Here is a 20,602-nt window from a genome sequence, read left to right as displayed (position 1 = left end):
TCCAAATATATATATATATAATATATATATATATATATATATTTGGATTGACCCCTCGTCTTCCACCATATTACATTGTCCCTTATTTAGGCTCCCAATAGGAGGACACAATTTGCTTCATTTCATCTGCTGAGTATCACTAAACTAACACACAAGAAGACTTATTAGTAGGAGGTTGTCCAGGAGGGAGTGAAGATAAGTAGTAAAGATACTAACAGGATCAATGCAAACAGCATAGGCACATTCAAACATTCAATTCAAATAGTAATAGCACATTCTGACCCGCTTCAAAGGAAGACCTAATTCCTTTAATGGATTCATTACCCCACACCCACAGTCATTTTGCCTGTCACCTTAGTCTACAATCCTTGCCAAATTGCTACCAAAGCAGCAAAGCCTTCAAAGCTGACACAAACACTGCTCCCTCATTATCAAGAAAGATCCCCTGACTGTCTATTGAAGTCCCTGCACTGTTCCTGTCTCCATGATTTAAACCTGATCCTGTTTCCAAAGCAACTTCCATTGCCATCAAGTAGGAAGGCTGCCAATATTTACCTTGCGAGATCTGCTACAGGCAGGTAGCATTGTTATGCCACTGTAAACAAACTCTCAGTACCACTATAGCCAAAGAGAAGAAAGCATGACATACAGTACTCTAATGTGAGGAGCACCACTGGCCTGATTCAGAATTCAGCTGGCATAAGCCGGGTTAAGGCTTCCCCATCAGCAGAAAAGCACCCACCACGTCCGGTTTGCCAGGCACTGAAGCCCCCCAAATGGGCTGTGTGTTCAAGGAGGAGGTGTGGCCATGCTACTTGGAAGATGTGTAGATTCAGCACATTGACTGAGCTCCTGAAGAGATTAAAGCTGCCCTTCCCAGACACAACCCATGAGGGAGGGGAGTGTTGTAGATACTGCCTGCCCTCCCCCTATGAGAGAATCCCAACTCCAATGTCTCTCAAGGAATCAAGCCCCATCTCTGAGTTCTGGCTATAAGCAGAGACTGAGAGGCTGGTTGAGGATTATTATATTAAACTGCAAGTGAAACCTGCCTGGAAAAAAATCATAGACTGTATGCAGGAGATATTTAAGAGCAGTAATATCTCACAACAAGAAGAAAAATGTATTTTTCCAAACAGGCAGACAAAAATAATTCATTGTGACTTTTTTTTTTTTTTTTTACAGATGTTTACAGTAAATTCAGTGCTGATGAGAATGCTGGATTGACAGTGCTACACACCAAAGCCCTCTTTTTATCCACAGACCAGGTACAACACACTTCCTCCCCAATTTGCTCCATGCATGTCCTTATGGGACCTTTCTACGGGATTAAGTAATTCAATCCCTAGCCTTCCTGCTGAGATGGCCAACAAAAGAATCAAAAGGAGGTTTAGATGACATGTTTTTATATTATGGATAGGAACTGTTATTAAACATAACCATTCTAATGATTCCGACAACAGTCACAGTTATTAACAGTTACCTGAAGGAATAAAAAACGTATAGCCTTGTTTCAACTCAATTCTTTGGCATAGTTCCACCCTGTCTCCCAGAAAGATATCACTTTGCTTTCCTGACAGAACCCATTCTTCATAAAGTTCTAGATTCTGCAGAGTAGGCGGAATCAGCCAGAAGATCTAAAAATAAAACAAAAAAGTTTAACTCTTACAAACAAGCAATGAAAATAAAGAGCTAACATTTTCAGCAAAATTAAAGGATGGCAATGAAGTGAACATACATAAGCAAATGTATTTTCAACATAAAGTATAAATTTTCCATGTGCTGTACACAGAGGTCCCTAGCAGATTATCGCAGCAAGATTACTCATAATTGTCATACTGCTTCTACAAAACATCATCTCTGTAAACTGGAGTCCACTAACAGCTTAATATACTACACAAGCCTGGAATATAATATTACTTTCACCTCAATTAGATATGTAGATGAACAATATCAGGAGCACAGAGATGTTCTATTTGCTGCACTTATTTCAATACTCATAGCACCTATCTCCACTGAAATCTCAGATATGACTAGTTATATCTAAACCAGTATACCTAGAAGAATGTGGATATAGCTATCTATGCTGCATATTCGAGTACTTCTGTTTTTGAATGAATGTGTGTGCCCATGCATATTCATGCACATGCTTAAAGGATCCTGAAAACTAAGAAGAGGCTCAGAGATTCTGGCAACCTAAGGAGATGTGATATGGACACATGGACGCAGCTGTGGTATATGGCCAGTTACATGCTACACGACACTTCCAGTACACAGAAGCATAAAATAAGCTTTTTCATATCAAACTTTTCTGATATTTTCGTGCCCTGGAATATTCAATGTATTTGTTTCACAGACTGAAGGGTTGTCTCCCCTGTTTAGCAAAACTCCAAGTTCATCAGCCAGGCCAAAAGATTTACAGTTTGATCACTTACAAGCAAAAGTAAAAACAAACAAACAAACAAACAAACGAGCAGAGCAGGCCTCACAAGAAATCCCCAAAAATAAAGATGTTACACTGTCAAGTCTACTTACCTTCCCTCCTCGGAAAACGTGATACCACACTGAAGTGCCACCAAAATCAATGTGAAAATCAGTGAAGCATCCTTTCACGCTCATCAAACAGTACCTGAAAAGCACATTTGGGTGGGGGGAATACAAACATAAAGAGTTACAATGAGCAGTCTGAAAACAACACTATTTATTTATTAATTTGCAGTGTAATTACGTAGAGATCTCAAACCAATGAAGCTGTTATATCTCTACAGACCCCTCATTTAGTCATCTTAATAGGACAAAAACAGGACTATAATTGGACTTCTGTTGGGAAAAGCATGCCTATTATTCTGTATGTTATTCAGTTGTCTGGAGAGAAAGCTATCAGTTATAAAAGGCTTGAGAAATGTTAAACTTAAGTTGGTCAAAAATAATCACCACGCCATTCTCTACTCCAGGTATGATCTCCTCCATTACTAAAAGCCATAACCTTCACCAAAAGTTGTGTGTTGACTGATTCAAAGAACAAAGTTTTGAAAAATCTCATCTGGATGTAAATCCCCTTGGACATCAATTATCTAACTACTATCACTGCAACTTTTGCAGGGGACAGAGTGAAGCTTCATTTGACAAAAACTGTTTTCATTCCCATTTTCAAGCATATCTGTGCAGAATAATTGAAGTATTTGCAGTATTCCAAAGTACCAGATCACTGTATTTTGTGCCCTCTAGATCTATTTTTTCAGAGCAGTTTAATGTCAACATTGCTGCAAAGGTATACAACGGCTCTCAGCTCACTGCATGAATCTCTAGCCTTCAGCCACCATCTGTAACTAATGGCCGAATTACAGCCGCCCTTCTCACAACAGGCACCTTTTGCAAATGCAGAAAACACACACCACTTAACCCACTAACCTCTTTTCCTTGTTCCAGTCGCCCTTTCATGGCTTTTTTTTTTTTTTTTTTTTTTTTAAGTTGTGGAAACAATATCAGAAAGTGGTCAAAAAAGGTTTCATTTAACTGTGTCTTTTTCTCATCACATTCAGGTAGAGAATCTCAGCGGTATGCAGACGGCGTGCAAAAGTCCCTCTAGATGATAGGCTAGAAAGGACCTTACCATGTGTCTGCAGAAGGCTAGCAAATCAGAGAGACGTTGGATACATAAGAGCCTGCTGCCTAGCAACCCCATCCAGTGCTGGAGTTGACAGAATGATACGCAATGCTGTCATGAAGACAGTCAGTTTGTGTGCTTCAAAAAAGTCCTGTGCCTTCGTCTCACAATTAAAACCTCTCCTTGTACAATAATAATGCTTTCCTCTTACCCACTCTGGAATTTCAGCAGCATTTTGAAGCAGGGATAGAGATTTTTCCACCCTTGGAGTATTTCAGATACTTCAAAAAATCACAGCTAGCCAAGAAGCTGTCTAGACTCCAAATATGCTCCATTTCAAAATATGAGTCCTTCATTCCCAAATACATTTTTTTTTTAAATCTCTCCTTTTATTCTCCTCTCCCAGGATGCTGCTGACTACACGTCAGATGGAAATTAAAAACAAAGAAGAAGCTTATAAAGGAAGTTTCCTTTCTTTATACCAGCCTGCAGAAAGTCAGATGTAGAATAATTGCTAATAAAACAAAAATAACCTGTGAATATACCAATTCAAACGAGGTCTTGACAAACATTGGAAGATCAAAATTTTTAAATAAAAAACAAATTATTATAGACTCCATTATTTTCAGTCTCCACAAAATCAATTACAAACATACCAAATTAAAACAAATTGTCCAAGGCAATACTGCCCACCTAGGATTGCCAGTCGATAGTCAGATTCTCTGGATTGTTGCAAATGGCCTTCTCTATACTTCTTGGGCTTTTATTTGTTTTGGGTTTTTTTGAATAACCTTCAACCTGCAACTTGAGGCTGTCTGTCTCTTTGTATTGAAGGTGGAAAAAATATATATAAATTAAATTTCCAGTTAAACCACAAAATGCTCAAAATGAGCTTTGCAACTGAGAACACACTGATGCAGAGATAGCTGGAAACATTCGACTTTTTTTTCTTTTAATAGCATGTTGTCTTGAAACTCCTCTAAACAGAATAATTTCCATTCCCAAGAAAGGTTGATTCAGTGAAAGATCCACAAGCGGTGGTTAATAAAACCTACAAAGCATTTGGAAAGATCAGTTTTTCTTTCCATCCACAACTGAAACCAATCACAAACGAGTTATTCCATCCTTAAATTTCTGTTGTTAATCTAACAGGGATGCTTCTGTCCAACACCAAACAGTTAATGAAAGCGTTAGGAGTCTGAAAAGCAATCTGCCGCCATACAGCAATCTCCCTTGTTGCCAGACTCTGGCACAATGCCTTTGCATTGACCTCTACAGCTTCCTCTTCCAATGTACACTGCAGTCACATGGTCTCCTCAGCACAGCTCCATGCTACAGCTAATCTTACACAGACACCACTCTAACCTCAGCTGGCAGCTTCTCAACACGAACGGCTGCTAATTTGGTTAGAGAGAGCTCAAGTTTTTAGGTTTTTCCACAACAAAATGTCCGCGATGAAAGGAAACTAGAAACAACATCTACTCTGCTTCTTTCAGTTACAGCTCTAGTCTCTGCCTTAAGCATTCTGGGCCAGAGCAGGTAATGTGCATGTAGGAACGCACTTTCAAGTAGGACATAGAGAGAGAGAGAGAGAATCTTGCCAGAGTTACACACACACACCCAATACAAGCACAAACAATTAATCAAGCTTTGTTTCTTCACAAGTACTGTAATTTCCAGTCCCTGCAGACTCAACTTTATCTCACTACACACCCCTGGTTGGGTTTTTAAAATATGCAGCTGCTTATATCTAGTTTTTTTTAAAAGCCTCCCTTCCCTGCTAGAGTTTATTTTGTGCTCTCTCTGGTATCCTGAAACTGTTCAACAGTTAGTTGATGCACTATTATATTTTTATTTCTGAAAAGATCAGGGGAAATGTAGTGCCCATTGAGACAACATACAGAGACCCACAAACTCACAAGCAAACAGAACAACAAATACAGAAACAGCACTAATGGAGAAAAACCCTTACACAAACACAGGGACAACATGTAGACAGAGTCAAAGCAAACACAGATACCATGTGCAGACACACAAATCCACATTCACAGCTATAAGCCCACCAGCGACACGAGACACTCACATGCAGAGAAACAAAGGCAGAAACAAACACTGAGTTACAAACACACTTGAGAACAGAGAGATGCAGAGGCACATGCATAGAAACTCAGGGAGGCAGACTCACAAGCAAACACACACAAGTTCATTACCCTGAGCTCAGTTCCTTCTTTTTCTCTCGTTATAAGTACAGCACAGCACACGGCTCTATTCCCTCTGGCATTACAAGGACTCCCCTGCCACTAAGCTCAGCCCATAAACCACTCCCAAACCCCAGCAGATGCTTCTGTTTTTGTTCGGGCCAATGAGAAAAGTATAGCTCACTCTTCCTTCCTCCCAGGAGCAAACCCCGGCTGGTTGAAATCCCTAAGCCTGAAACCGAATACCACAAAACCATGAGCCAACTACAAGTGCCAAACCAAAGAGCAGAAGCAGGCCATCGCTTTCTGTTTATTTGTTGGATTTTTTTTTTAAACAAGCAGTGGCTGGTGCTCTGTGTTCTGTGAGGCACAAGGCATTCGTGAGGGGGGGATAAGAGAGGCAGTTGGTTTATTTGTTAACAGTAATGTCTTTCCTAAACGAGGTAGCTCACACACACAGCCCATTAATAATTACACTGATACTTCCAAGGGAGCTGACTCTTGCTGCCAAAGCTCATGGTGGATCCTAAACACACAGCTCCTGACATCTCCCCTTCTTACTGTAGCCTTTATTTAGTGCATCTGAAAATGTGACATGGTAGAAAACAACAGGAAACAATAGGTACCTTTAGGAGAATTGTCAATAACTGCCTGACCCACTGAGTGACACTAACTCCCTGTAACTGAAAGCTACAAATTACACCACAAGACAAAAGAAACCATTGTCACCCAGGAGACATGGAGCCAGCACTCCCAGCCCCTTTTGCTTTCCTGTACTCCACCCCACCCTCAACACCAGTGCACTAAAAGGCCCCACATGGCAGTGGCTATCCCTGTGCCCCAAGAGAGCAGCTACACAGCTCCCTCAAGGGTCTCCCTTCTAAGCACTGCTTCAAGTCCCGCAAAGCTGAATTCTTCATGTACTGCAGCCCACCTTTCCCTTCATTTGGACCAAATAAGACATTAGTTTGTAAGTAGGACATAAAATTCAGGCTGCACAGTGGTTCCAAGAAGCAGGAAGGGAGAACTGAACCCAGCTCACCAGCATACTTAGCGCTCCCGAAATCTAGCTATTAGTGTCTCTCCTGCATGACATGATGCTTTGCATACCGTCTTCCCTCCCCTCTCCCTCTCCCCCACAGTAAATAAGGGATCCCACCAGGAAACCTAACCAGACTCTCCTACATGGTAGGATGCATGCATACCTCCTGTTGGGCAGGATGTGTAAGATCAGTAACATTTACCATTATCAGGACAGTGGGCCATCCAGGACATTGTTTTCGATAGACATTAATTCTCTTTCCTATCATACTACACAAGTCAGGAACAGAGCAGCTAGATCCACCGCAACCAGCTTTTCCTACAGAAGATAGCCAAGCTTTCTTCTAAATCCAATTAAAACAAAGCACCACTTATAGCAAAACCATTAATAATTAGGAGGTTCCACACCTCATAGCTTCTGAAGGCTGTTCATTGCACACACCAGTGTCTCCTTGCATCCCTTCATTCCACTCCACAAGTTCCCTGTCTGCCACCCTCCCATTCCACTCTATTTCAGGAATTCCCTGCAACTCTCCCCTTCACCCCTCCTTCATGCCTGGGGCTGTGTCCCTCCTGTCCCCCAAAGCCAAGGTCTCTGTGTGGGTTCCACATGCCCATCTCCCCCCATACCAGAGTCCCTCAAATCCGCCTCCGCCAGGGGTTCTGTGTACCCCTATTCCCTCTCCCTTCCAGACCAAGGTCCTCCAATCTCCCCCCACCCCAGGGCCTGTGTGCATGCCTCCCCTTCCCTCCTCCATTATTATTTGTCTGGAAAATTAGTCATTCAAGCTGTCAACATGTTAAACTCATTTGGGAGGACTGGCAGAGATAAGATGGTGGTATTGTCATATTGGAAAGCGATAACGGGTGCTATCAACAAGTTGTTTGATTACAGACAATTGCAGAGGTGCTGGAAGCTGTGGCTGTGCTAACAGGATGGCAGGAGATACATGTGTCCCCCATTTTCTCCCTTTTGGTGTTCCCCAAAATCAATAGCCACTAACGCCTAGAACATTCTGTGCAATTTTGGAATTGATCAAATGTGGCATTCAAAAGTTATCACATAATAGACAGAGAAATGCCATCAAGTTGAGAGTGTGGCCTGATAAGCTTGGCCAATTATTCATTAAGTATAGTATACACACAAGGTACATAAGAGCACTTAAAAGATGAGATCCCTGCCCTGAAGAGCTAATGATCTATCTCAGACAGACAAAACAAAATGGGGATAACAAGAGAAAGCCTGTATTTTCTGGGTGTGCCTAGGTTGACCCCCATATTTTGTAAAGCAACTGCAGAGTCAGACTTTCTGGACACACATACCCACAGCTCAGATTGGAAATTAATAAATAGAGGTACTTTCCCAAGCACTGCCACCAAACCAAACTCCACCCACACATGATGTCAAAATGAAATGCTGCTCACAGTGGATTGTGCGAATCTTCACAGTCTGATTATTCCTCTTCTTGTGTGCTGTGACTAGTAAGGAAATAGTCATTTAAATGTACACCGTAAGATTTTGGTGTTAACAGCCCAGACAGGAACCGGAGAAGTTCATGCCTCTCAAGGTATGTCTACACAGCAAAGAAAAACCTGCGGCTGGCTTGTGCCAGCTGACTTGGGCTGTGGGGCTGTTTCATTGCTGTGTAGACTTCCAGGCTCGGGCCAGCTGCAGGTTTTTCTTTGCTATGTAGACATACCCTCAGCGCTATAAATTCAGGCTGCCTGTAGACCTCAGCACCACGGCTTATACTTGATATACATTTAAAAGATTACCATTGAGCTGTAAGAACCAAATAAGTTTTTTCAAAAAAATAAATGTGCCTAAAATAGCAGTCCTGAGGGAATGTGCCAAATTGCCAATGTGCAACAACCAGCCCATTCTACCCTGGCAAATACTGATCATAAGGGCCTTCTGGTACCTGTCAAAGTGCAGCACACATCTTTATCTTTGTGACAATAGTATCTGTTTGAAATATTGACGGTTATTTCTGCCAGCTCTGTAATACTGCAAGTTGTGTGAGCTTTATATAATACGGTGTTTGAGATTAATGCATTAATCTGAGAACAAATCATACAATTGTAGGACTGGAAGGGACCTCAAGAGTTCATCTAACCCAGTCCCCTGCACCCATGGCAGGACTAAGTATTTCTAGATCATCCCTGACAGGTGTTTGTCTAACTTGCTCTTAAAGAGCTCCAATGATGAAGATTCTACAACCTCTCTGGGCAATTTATTCCAGTGCTTAACTCCCCTGACTGTTAGGAAGTTTTTCCTAAGGTCCAACCTAAACCGCCCTTGCTGCAATTTAAGTCCATTGCTTCTTGTCCTATCCTCAGAGGTTTAGGAAAACAATTTTTCTCCCTCCTCCATGTAACAACCTTTTATAAACTTGAAAACTGTTATGTCCCCTCTCATTCTTTTCTTCTCCAGACTAAACAAACCCAATTTTTTCAATCTTCCCTCATAGGTCATGTTTTCTAGACTTTTAATCATTTTTGTTGCTCTTCTCTGGACTTTATCCAATGTGTCCACAGCTTTCCGGAAATGTGGTGCCCAGAACTGGACACAATACTCCAGTTAAGGCCTAGTCAGAGTGGAGTAGAGTGCAAGAATTACTTCTTGTGTCTTACTTACAACACTCCTGCAATAGGGCTGCCAGGCGTCCAGGTTTTGACTGGAACACCCGGTTAACAAGGGTCCCTGGCAGCTCTGGTCAGCACGGCTGACCGGGCTGCTAAAACTCCGGTCGGCAGAACAGCAGGGCTAACGCAGGCTCCCTGTCTGCCCTGGCTCCACACAGCTCCTGGAAGCAGCCAGCATGTCTGGCTCCTAGGCACAGTGGTGGCTACAGGAGCTCTGTGCACTGCCCCCACCCTAAGTGCCAGCTCCATAGTTCCCATTGGCCAGGAACCGCGGCCAATAGGAACTGCGGGGGCGGCATCTACGGGCACGGGCAGTGCACACAGCCCCCTGGCCCCTCTGCCTAGAAGACGGACATGCCAGTTGCTTCTGGGAGTCACATGAGGTAAGCGCTGCCCAGCTAGAGCCCACAGCCCAAACCCCCTCCCGCACCCCAACCTCCTGCCCCAGCCCGGAGCCCCCTCCTGCACCCAAACCCCCTCCCAGAGCCCATACCCCTCACCCCCTCCTGCACCCGAACCCCATGTCCCAACTCAGAGCCCCCTCCCGCACCCCAACCCTTTGCCCCAGCCCAGAGCCCCCTCCCACACCCTGAACCCCTCATTTCTGGCCCCTCCCCAGAACTCACACTCCCAGCCGGAGCCTTCAACTCCTCCCGCACCCAAAACCCCTGCCCCAGCTCAGTGAAAGTGAGTGAGTGTGGGGGAGAGCAAGTGACGGAGGGAGGGAGGATGGAGTGAGCGGGAGACGGGACCTTGGGGAAGGGGCAGGGCAAAGATGTTCGGTTTTGTGCGATTAGAAAGTTGGCAATCCTATCCTGCTAGTACATGCCAGAATGATGTTTGCTTTTTTTCAACAGTGTTACACTGTTCACTCATGTTTGAAATGCTTTGTTATCCAATAGGTGTGGATAAGAACTTTTGCCTATCAGCCTAATATTCTTTTACTTAGAATAATTATAGTCATATAACTGCTTTTCATACCAAAAGCAATTAATAAACAATATAGAGAGAGCATCATCAGAAATACAGTATGCTGAATATAGTGTCAGCCTGTATTCCAGGATCACCAGTTCCACAACCCATTAACAGCCCCTCCACACAGTGGACAAATTTCTGCCACAAGAGGCACACCCCAGTTCATAATCAGATTCTAGTTCAGCAAAACATTTAATCACATGCTTAAATCTATCCCTATTCAGCAAATGGATGAATCTATGGGGATATCCTGATGAAACATAGCCTAAAAGAGGAGGAATAAGACTGACCCTGATACCGGGTATGAAATCAGACCAGCATCTTATTTTAGTGGATAGGTGAATTATTTGTACGGGAGACACCTTTTTTTGTTTTTAACAAAAGACAGCAGTGATTTATTCTATAGCTAAGATCAATTATTAAGTAAAGGGGAAATTTTCTAAATCACAAAGTGCAGTTGTGGGTCCCTAACCCTTTGAAAATCTTCCCCCAACACAAAAATCTATTAAAAATTATTTTTCTCAACAGTTTTTAGAAACATCGGTCACTATTTCCCCACACCCATAACTGTGAATGGTGCTAGGGTCTCTATTTCTACTACCTGGTAAATAGCCAGGCTAATGATATAGGACCCAATCCTGCAAATATTTACTCATGTAAGTAATCCTCACTCTATGTTAGCTAGTCCCATTAACTTCAATGGAACTACTTCATTGACTAACAACTACTCATACAAATAAGGGTTTGCAGGATCAGACTCACAGTTTAACACAGAAGGTGAAGCTCAGGATATGAAAACAAACACAACCAGGAGAGTTTCAGAGTAGTCATAAGGCAAGTTATTATTTATTCCATCTTTTGGGGGAGGTTTAACAGTGGCTTAATATTTCAATTGTTTGTAAACTAAGTTTTTTTTCCCCCCTTCATGGAAAATGTTTAGTTTCTGGTGAAAAATAGAAAACCCAAGTCAGAAATGCTGCTGTAGTGCCTCATGGGAGTTGTAGTTCAGATGCCTTTTGCTCCCATTCGTGTCCATAGGATAGGCTCTCCCATGCTGTTCCACAGTCTCCCCTCTTGGTGAAGGGTGGATTACATCAAGGCAGTTGCATGGCCATCATGCATTATAGGAGATGGAATACAACCTGGAGGTCAGCCCATCTGACACTGACCATGCTCCTTCCCCAGCCCCTATGCTGAGCTAAGGGGGCTGACTGGCTCAGGCACCAGCTATGATGGCTCTATGCTCACTGGGGATTCCCCTATGCCAGGTGGATCTCCAGCTAGAGACCTACAAGCAGTTTTTGCCCTCGTCACATCACTTGAGTAGTGCAAAAGGAGGAGAGTGGGGCCAAGAATCTGGCCCTTAATATTTATATATTTCTTATAGTATTAAAACACACAGTCCTTACTCTCATAAAAGCTCTGAAAATCTCTTGCTTTTTTGCAAAGCTTTCATTCATATTCTGAATTATATCTCCTGGAGCTCAAACTTTGTCATCACACTGCCCAGATGGCAGAGACCCTCTTGGTTAATTATTCAGGTTTATTATTCAGAAAATCTTCTTCAAAAAATTGTCAGGGATTTGTTTTGTTTTAAATGTGCATGTCAGTGGTGATGGAAGGTGCCAAATTGACAACCTTGGAAATCGAATTCCCCCATGTATCCACAAAAGGGGCAGCAGCAACACAACCTTCCTATGCTATCTACCCTGACCTGCAGGGGCCACCTCTAGAGCACACGAGTAGTCAATTTATATGTCCATACAACCCAGGGGCCTCTCTGCTGAAAATGTGACCAATGCAGCCAGATTGTGCCAATATTTGGTAGTGTTTTCTGTGATGTGAACACCTGTTCACTAGAAGCTGGACTGAGACCTCCTAAACTCATTTAATATAAGCCACAGAACAGGCATCACATTGTAACGACTTTCAAGCTCTATCAACCTGGCCTGAATTTAAATCAGTGAGAAAGAGAATGAAAGACACTTTATCACTTAGCTATTCAGTCCCTCACCTACTTGTATCTTATTATTCTTTTAAATTAGAGGTTGTGTTTAGAAAATCTTTTATATTTTATTTTAGTTTTGATCCAATATGGCTGTCCAACTATTGCAGTTTGCTAGGTTCTCTCTCAGATATTAGTCTTTTATTTATGGGCAAATAATAACCTCACTATACAGAATTTTTTTTTAAAAGTTAATGGTACAAATCCAAGTGAAAGCCAGAGAGGTCTCCAAATGCATTTTAATAACTGAACGAGCATAGCAGATGGAGCATTCTCCAGCTTCATTCCCAGCACAGAACTTTACATACAGTAGCCAAGACAGATATTTGTGTCTGGTGATACCATCTGTGTCTGCAAAACCACAATCACTGTCATTGGAGTGCTTTCTGTTTGTAAGGATTATTCTAATGGTGGGTATAGCATACAGCAAGCTCTCAGTATTATGACCACACTTAAGGACAGGTCCCATTTCTAGACTCCAGAAGTCAGGAATTCACATCTTATAAACACCGGTGTTTTTCTAAAATTAAGGAGCAACATCACACAGATAACAGCACTGACATGGATTGTTCAGTCCTCATCATCTTGCACCTCAACTACTGTAATCCATTCCTGTAGGATCCTGATGACAGTCACACTGACCCCCATCATGCCCCTTCAAAAAGCTGCTGCTAGTCTGTCACTGCAATTACATCACTTCACCTTTGTGACCCTCCATAGGGTTCTTCACCCTGTTTGTCTGTTTTGTCTGTCTGCTGCATCATATCTGGCATGTAGACTGAGACTCTCCTGAGCACGAACTGTCATTTTTATTTCTTATCTGTACAGTCTCAGTGGGGCCCTGAACCTTGATCGGATTCTTAGCCACTACTATAATACAAATAAATGTAAGGGTGACATGATCTAATGGTTAGAGTAGGAGACCAGGAGATGAGTGCCTGGATTTTATTTTATCCTCTGCCACTCACTCACTGTGTGGCCTTAGTCAACCCCCATAACATTTTCAAACCTAAGTGCTTGAAGTTAGAAACCAAATCCATATTTAGGCACCTAAACAAACTGTTTCATTTTATGAAAGTACAATGCACCTTCAACATCCACCAAAGTCAATGGGATTGAGGGTGCTAAGCTTGCAGTATTCGGCTTGTGAAGAATGCTTGGATAAGAACCTTTCCTAGCCCTTGGGCTTTCACCTTGCCAAGTGTTTAATGTCACTATGTAGTGAAGTAAATAGAAAGAACCCCACTAACTATAAAGGGCTTTGGATCAGACCCTAATTGTCCAGTATGGAATTCTAGCATGGAAGCATCTGGTACAGAGTCAGTGGTAGAGACAGGATACCATATGAGATAGAGCCATGTTCTGACCCACATGGGAATTCTTATATTCTAATGAAAATTCTCCCATGCAACTTTTCTGATGAAAGATTTTTAAATTTAATTTAAGTGGGGAAATGCATTAAGCATTTTCCCCGGAGAAAACATTCCCCCAGTCTTCATACAGAACCCGAACAGTAATGTTCTTATTTCTGGCAACTGAAATCACACGTACTTCAGCAATTATTTTGCAGCCAATACAATAACAAAAACAAAATAATTCTTAAAAGAATTTAAATGATAAAATCAAATAATAGCAAAACCAAATAGTTCCTGAATATTGATTCCAAGGTTCATAGGTATTTACAGTGATTCTCTTTAGCGATTTCTGCCATCAGAGATAATCGCAAGAACCTGGATGGAAAAGTTCCATTGTACTCATCTGAATTGAGATCTATAGCTCCTCAAATCAAGAGGACATGATCAGTGAAAACTTCACACAGGTAAGAGAAAGTTGATTCACCACCAAATAACGTTTGCATAATATCAAATGAAGTTCATTAATCCTAAGAGTGCTGTGTCGGATATGTATATATGTCTTCAGCATCCAAAGGATAGCTGCAGATTTGTATCATCATTATATTAAAGAGCATTTATAGAAGGTCTTCTATCTTCAAAGCACTTCACAAACATTAATTTATTCCTCTGCAAGATAGGTAAATATTACTCTGATTTTACAAATAGGGAAACAGAGGTAGAGAGAGGGTAAAGCCAAAGATTGGGATTTCAAAGCAGTCTAGGGGATTTAGATACTTTTCCAACTTAAAACATTTTAAATGGGGTGAATATCTAAATCCCTTACACTGCTTTGAAAATCTCAACCACAGTTTTCAAACTTGAATGCCTAAAGTTAGGAACTGAAATACATCAAATGTGAGTCTCCTCTGCTTGGCACATTTGAAAATTGGGACGTTTAATTAAATGCCTAAACGAGATTTTAGATGCCTAACTTTAGGCACTATAGCTGAGAATTTGGTCCTAAGTGATTTGCAAAGCCCCATGGATTGCTTTAATATCAGAATTGGGATTAGAACTCAGTAATTCCTGGCTGTCAGTACCATGTTTTACGTAGTGCGGAAGTTGGTCCAATAAAAGATATTACCTCACCCACCTTGTCTCTCTAGTACCATGTTTAACGTTTAGAACATGCCTCTAAAACAGAAATACGCAGTCAATACAAAGTTTTTAAAAGTTCAGCACTATGTAATATTCATCCACTCTAAGGGTCACTAGCTGTTTCTGTTATTAACACTAGCCTATGTCTTACTTAGCATACTAAATCCTATGAAATTTGCCATGTGTGTTTTCAGGCCACAAGTAAAATGGGTACTCACCTTCTTGTAACTGTTGTTCTTCGAGAGGTTTTGTTCATGTTCATTCCAATCAGGTGTGTGCGCGCGCACATGCACGTTGGCCAGATGATTTTTCCCCTAGCAGCATCCACTGCGTCAGCCTGGGCGCCCCCTAGAGTCGCACCGTCATAGCGCCTATTATATAGCCCTGCCGACCCGCCATCCCTTCAGTTCCTTTTTGCCAGCTATTCCGACAAGGGGTAGGAGAGTGGGTATTGGAATGGACATGAACAGCACATCTCAAAGAACAACAGTTATGAGAAGGTGAGTAACCGTTTTTTCTTCTTCGAGTGCTTGTTCATGTCTATTCCAATCAGGTGACTCCCTGTCTAGCAAAATTAGGAGGTAGGGTTGGATCTGTCCACTGACTGGAGTACTGCTTTGCGAAGGCCGCATCATCTCTGGCCTCCCTAGTAATCACATAGTGTGAGGCAAAAGTCTGTATTGATGACCACGTCGCCACCCTGCAGATTTCCTGGGTGGGGACTTGAGCCAGGAAAGCTGTTGATGAAGCTTGCACCCTTGTAGTGTGCGCCGTTATTGGGGGCACTGGGATCCCTGCTAGATTGTAGCACTCGGTAATGCAGGCCACAATCCATAACGAAATGCGCTGTGTCAAAACAGGCTGGCCCTTTATCCTGTCCGCTACTGTGACAAAGAGCTGTACCGACTTCCTGAATGGTTTCATCCTTTCAATGTAAAAGGCCAGCGCTCTGCGGACATCGAAAGTGTGGAGCCTCTGCTCCTTGCTACTTGCATGAGGCTTGGGGTAGAAAACCAGGAGGAAAATGTCCTGGTTGATGTGGAACTGCAATACCACCTTCGGGAGGAAGGCCGGATGGGGCATGAGCTGAACCTTGTCCTTAAAAAACACAGTGTAGGGCGGCTCGGACGTTAGAGCCCTGAGCTCAGACACCATCCAGGCTGAAGTTATCGCCACCAGGAACATGACCTTGTAGGAAAGGTAGAGCAGGGAGCATGTTGCTAGAGGCTCAAAGGGATGCCCCATGAGCCTAGAGAGGACCAAATTAAGGTCCCAAGCAGGAACTAGTTGGCGGATGTGCGGGTACAACCTGTTGAGGCCCTTCAGGAAGCGACTGACCAGGGGGGTTAGCGAAAACCGAGCAGCCGTGTAACCCCAAATGGAAAGCCGAGATGGCAGCTAGGTGTACTCTTATAGAAGACAAGGAGACCTTCCTGCTTTAGGTGGAAGAGATAATCCAAAATCTGGGGCACAGAGGCTAGTGCCGGGGAAAAGTCACACTGAGCTGACCAGATTGAAAATCTCTTCCACTTGGCCAGGTACATGGCCCTAGTGGAGGGTTTCCTACTGCCCAGGAGAACCTGTCTGACTTATTCTGAATAGGAGAGCTTGAATGGATTCAGCCATGGAGCCTCCATGCTGTGAGATGTAGCGAATGCAGGTTCGGGTGCTGGAGCCGCCCATTATCCTGCGTGAGAAGGTCCAGGCAGAGCAGCAAGGTAATCGGGGCTCCCACTGACATGTCTAGGAGAGACGTGTACCAATGCTAGCGGGGCCAGGCTGGTGCTATGAGAATGACCCGAGCCTGGTCTCTGCAGATCTTGAGAGGGACCTTGTGGACAAGCGGTATGGGTGGGAAGGCGTATAGAAGCGGACCCCCCAATGGAGGAGGAATGTGTCCATTGTGGAGCCCGGACTCTGATTCTGGAAGGAGCAGAACTGCTGACACTTCCTGTTGCGTCGCGTGGCGAAGAGGTCAATCAGGGGACAGCCCCACCTCTGGAAGAGTGAGGATGCGACATCTGGGCAAAGGCAACATTCGTGGCTGTGAAAAGACCTACTGAGGCAGTCTGCCAGCTCGTTCTGGACCTCTGGAAGGTACGATGCCTGTAGATCGACTGAGTGCTCTATACAAAAGTCCTACAACCTGAGGGCTTCCTGGCACAGAGGAGAGGAGCGTGCACCCCCCATTTGTTGATATAGAACATCGCGGTCATATTGTCCGTCATGACCGAAACACATCGACCTGCTAGATACAGGTGGAATGACTGACACGCTAGGCGTACTGCCCTGCGCTCCCTGACATTGATATGAAGACGGAGAGCTGTCTGTGACCAGAGGCCCTGAATCCTGTGGTCCCCCAGATGAGCTCTACACCCCAAATCTGACGCGTCCGTCACTAGTGCTAGGGATGGTTGTGGAGCAGTGAAGGGAACTCCTGTGCACACCTGCTGAGCGTCCGTCCACCACAGGAGCAAGCAGAGAATGGGGCAAGGCGGGGTCATGATCCTGTCCCAAGCTGTCCCTGGCAGATCTGTACACTGATGCAAGCCACGACTGAAGCGGTCGAAGCCTGAGTCTGGCGTGCCGAACCACGTACGTACAGGCCGCCATGTGGCTGAGACAATTTCAAACCTGAGACCTTGGATCGTGGTGTCGAGGGCCTGGAATCTCTCCTGCGGGAGGAATGCTCTGGCTGCTAAGAGAAAAATCTTCCGGTCAACGTGCACGTGCACACACCTGATTGGAATCGACATGAACAAGCGCTCTAAGAAGAACTTTTTTCCCCCACCATTGCATGAAAAACAGTTTCAAGGGAAACATCCAAACTGGGGTAAACTATCAAATATTGGAGCGAAAGATTCATTCCAGTCACTCATCAGAAATTTCCTTAATTTTTCTCTATTTTGGCTAGTTACCACACATCCCAGCTCCCCTCCTCTTAGTGACATCATGATAATAGGCAGGGATGCCATAAGTTTATCCACATAATTGGTATAAGACAGGCAGAGACAGCACAAGCTTCTCCTATACTACCTCTCAAATATGCCTCAACTAGGACCTCTGAAGTGATCAAGTTCAGTCTCCGTAGCCTATTATATCCTTGGCGTCTCTGTTGAGAATGCCAGCAAAAAAGTCAATTAGCATCAACTGAAGCGATGGAGTTTTCAATGGGGACACCTACCCATTAGGAAATGGACGGAGATGCTCAAGCTCATTTCACCAAACAGGCCTCAGTTTGTTACAACTTTTCGCCATTAATCACCGGGGATGGTTTTGAACCATCAGCCGAGAGGTGAAAGGCTCAATTCTTCCCTCTGACCTGTTTTCTATCCTAAGAAGTGATTTATTACAACAATTCTTTTACCAACAGGATCCAATATTCCCGATCAGAGCTAGCCTGCCGTTCTCAGGGCAGGACAAGTGGCTATTCTTGTCTAAAATATTAAAGGAAAAATTCAAGGTTTTTAAAATATTTATTATTTGCATTTAGTGAATCCCAAACTTTACACTGAGCATTTGATGTAGTATTTTAGAATGAAAGACAGAATGTACCCACAGTTATAAAACCAATGACAAGCCTTAAGAACATGAAAGATCCATTATAAATTTCTCAAATGCAAAATCAATCTCCTTAAAAGCTGAAGAAGACCACTAATATTACATAGATCAAGCAGGTTAGTCAAGCTAGCATCCATCCCTGCTCACTGAACAAATCAATACTTCTTCAGCTACCAGCATGTGAGCTCAAACAGGAATTAACCAGGGAGGTCAAGATTAGAACTTTTTAGAAACTAAAAGAAACTTACTTTTTCACTTTTGGGTACTTCATCTCCGAAATAGCATTCGTGGCATCTGTCTGCCTCTCCTTCAAATGCTGCGGCCACATATTATCCACCCAATCGACTAAGTCCACCTAAAATCCCCACCAGAACCAATGGTTAGTTAGTAAACATGTGGTGAGATGTACTCCCAACAGTCAGCGCTGGAACAGTGATTGGCAACAATGGCAGATTGGCAGTTTGCATATGCTCAGAGATGGTGAAATCTTCCTTAATAAAACTCACTGTTTCACTGGGTTCAGAAACCCAAACCTGTGAGGGGTTGAGCACTCTAACTCCTCACTAAATCCTACAAACATTCAAATCAAAGAGAGTTATGCCACTGAATTCCAGGGGCACAGATTCTGTGGAAGTGCACTTGAGTGCACTTCCAGGATTGGGACATTGGGATCACCACAGTGCCGGTATTCAATTGCATATGTGTAGATTGTATCCCAGAAATTGTGATTATGCACATCAAAACCACAATTTTTAAAAATGGAATTATTCTGATATTTCATGTTTTCAAGGAACATTACCCTGGTGATCTGGCCAAATTCCACCATGAGTAATTACATTACTGCCTACCTAACATTTCCTTGGATAACACTTGGATACAGAATTCTTCAAAGTTCTTGTCTCAAGGCCAAATATTTTCAGAAATGTGGGCAACAGCAAATATTGGGAGCTGAGCAAAACAGAGTGAGAGGGAATTGGGTAGAGATGAAGGGAAGGATATGGAGAGTCGAGATAGCTTCGTGGACTATTGAAATAATTGCTGCTTTGAGTGCCATAGGGAATGGGTTCAAATCCCAGCATGGCATGTGAAGCAGGGATAAATCTATGGTTCATTGTTCTCTGACCTGTGTTATGCAGAAAGTCGTAATGGCCCATCAGACCTTAAACTCTATTAAATGGGTGGGGCACACAAACCAGGTTTCGAAAAAGGGAGGACAAAAGAGGGTCAAGCACAAGACAGAGGCTGTAGTACAACATTTGACCACAGTGGAGCAGAAGACAACTCAGGGAAAGGAGGCAATATGTAAAAGAATTTGAAACTCAAAAGTGTCATTCTTACCATCCTAAGAGGATCAATAAGCCTCAGAGGACTTTGCAAGACCTAACTGAGGCACAGGTCACAAAATGATACAGGTTCACCTCTGAAGCCATCCACCACTTCTGTAATGAGCTGCTGTAATGGGGGCTAGAGAGGCCAACCCAGAGGAGCCATGTCCTCTCAATCCCAGTAAAGGTCATCACTGCATTCAGCATCCTTACCAGTGGGTCCTTTCAAAGGACCTTCAAGGATGCTACTGGTATGAGCCAGTCCTTTGCCTGTGTCCCCCTAGAGGACTTCCACAATGGTATGATCTGCAGGATTGGCTTCCCAATAGAGAGGCAGACCCAACATTCAATTTTGCAAGAATTGTATGTGCTAGTAAACTTCCCATCTCTACCAGGTATTGTAGATAGCAGAGGGAGCCAATGGGAGATAATTCAGCCCAGAGAAATACCAAACATACCAATTCCATAAATACCATGGCCATATGTGACACAGAATTGGTCTTCACAGATAGTGGCGAGATAGCTGAGATCCTGATACAATTATTGCATCCAGATATTGCTATCCTTGGCATTCACCTGATTTGCAATCTGAACCCACAGCCTCTGTTTTATGTGGGCAGAGAGCATGCTGGAGCTCTCACACAACCCTCAACCTCCAGGGAATTAATTCTATAATTATGGTGTCAATTGGGGCATGTGTACACAGCATTTTGGAGTGACCCTCTCAGCCCAGATTGGCAGACTTAATATGT

General features: G+C 43.3%; 1 protein-coding gene across 6 annotated transcripts in view; it reads right to left on the bottom strand.

Moving 5' to 3' along the window:
• KDM2B (lysine demethylase 2B) overlaps window positions 1–20,602 on the bottom strand; it is a 170,058-nt gene that overhangs the window by 92,519 nt on the left and 56,937 nt on the right. For 2 of the 6 annotated variants that reach the window (XM_034790646.1, XM_034790644.1), the window contains exons 6-8: window positions 18,774–18,880; window positions 2,536–2,629; window positions 1,484–1,637 (exon numbers count right to left, since the gene is read on the bottom strand). In XM_034790646.1, the coding sequence (XP_034646537.1) occupies window positions 1,484–1,637; window positions 2,536–2,629; window positions 18,774–18,880 (355 nt within the window). Of the gene's footprint in view, window positions 1–1,483; window positions 1,638–2,535; window positions 2,630–3,411; window positions 3,431–3,818; window positions 4,181–4,263; window positions 5,047–5,817; window positions 5,934–18,773; window positions 18,881–20,602 lie in introns of those variants that run through there. The other 4 variants (XM_034790648.1, XM_034790649.1, XM_034790647.1 and 1 more) reach the window with 4 other exon arrangements.

This window comes from Trachemys scripta, chromosome 15 (genome assembly GCF_013100865.1).
Source record: "Trachemys scripta elegans isolate TJP31775 chromosome 15, CAS_Tse_1.0, whole genome shotgun sequence".
Lineage (NCBI taxonomy): Eukaryota > Metazoa > Chordata > Testudines > Emydidae > Trachemys > Trachemys scripta.
The sequence above is the reverse complement of the archived record's forward strand: the minus strand, read 5'-3'. Positions and strand labels throughout refer to the sequence as shown.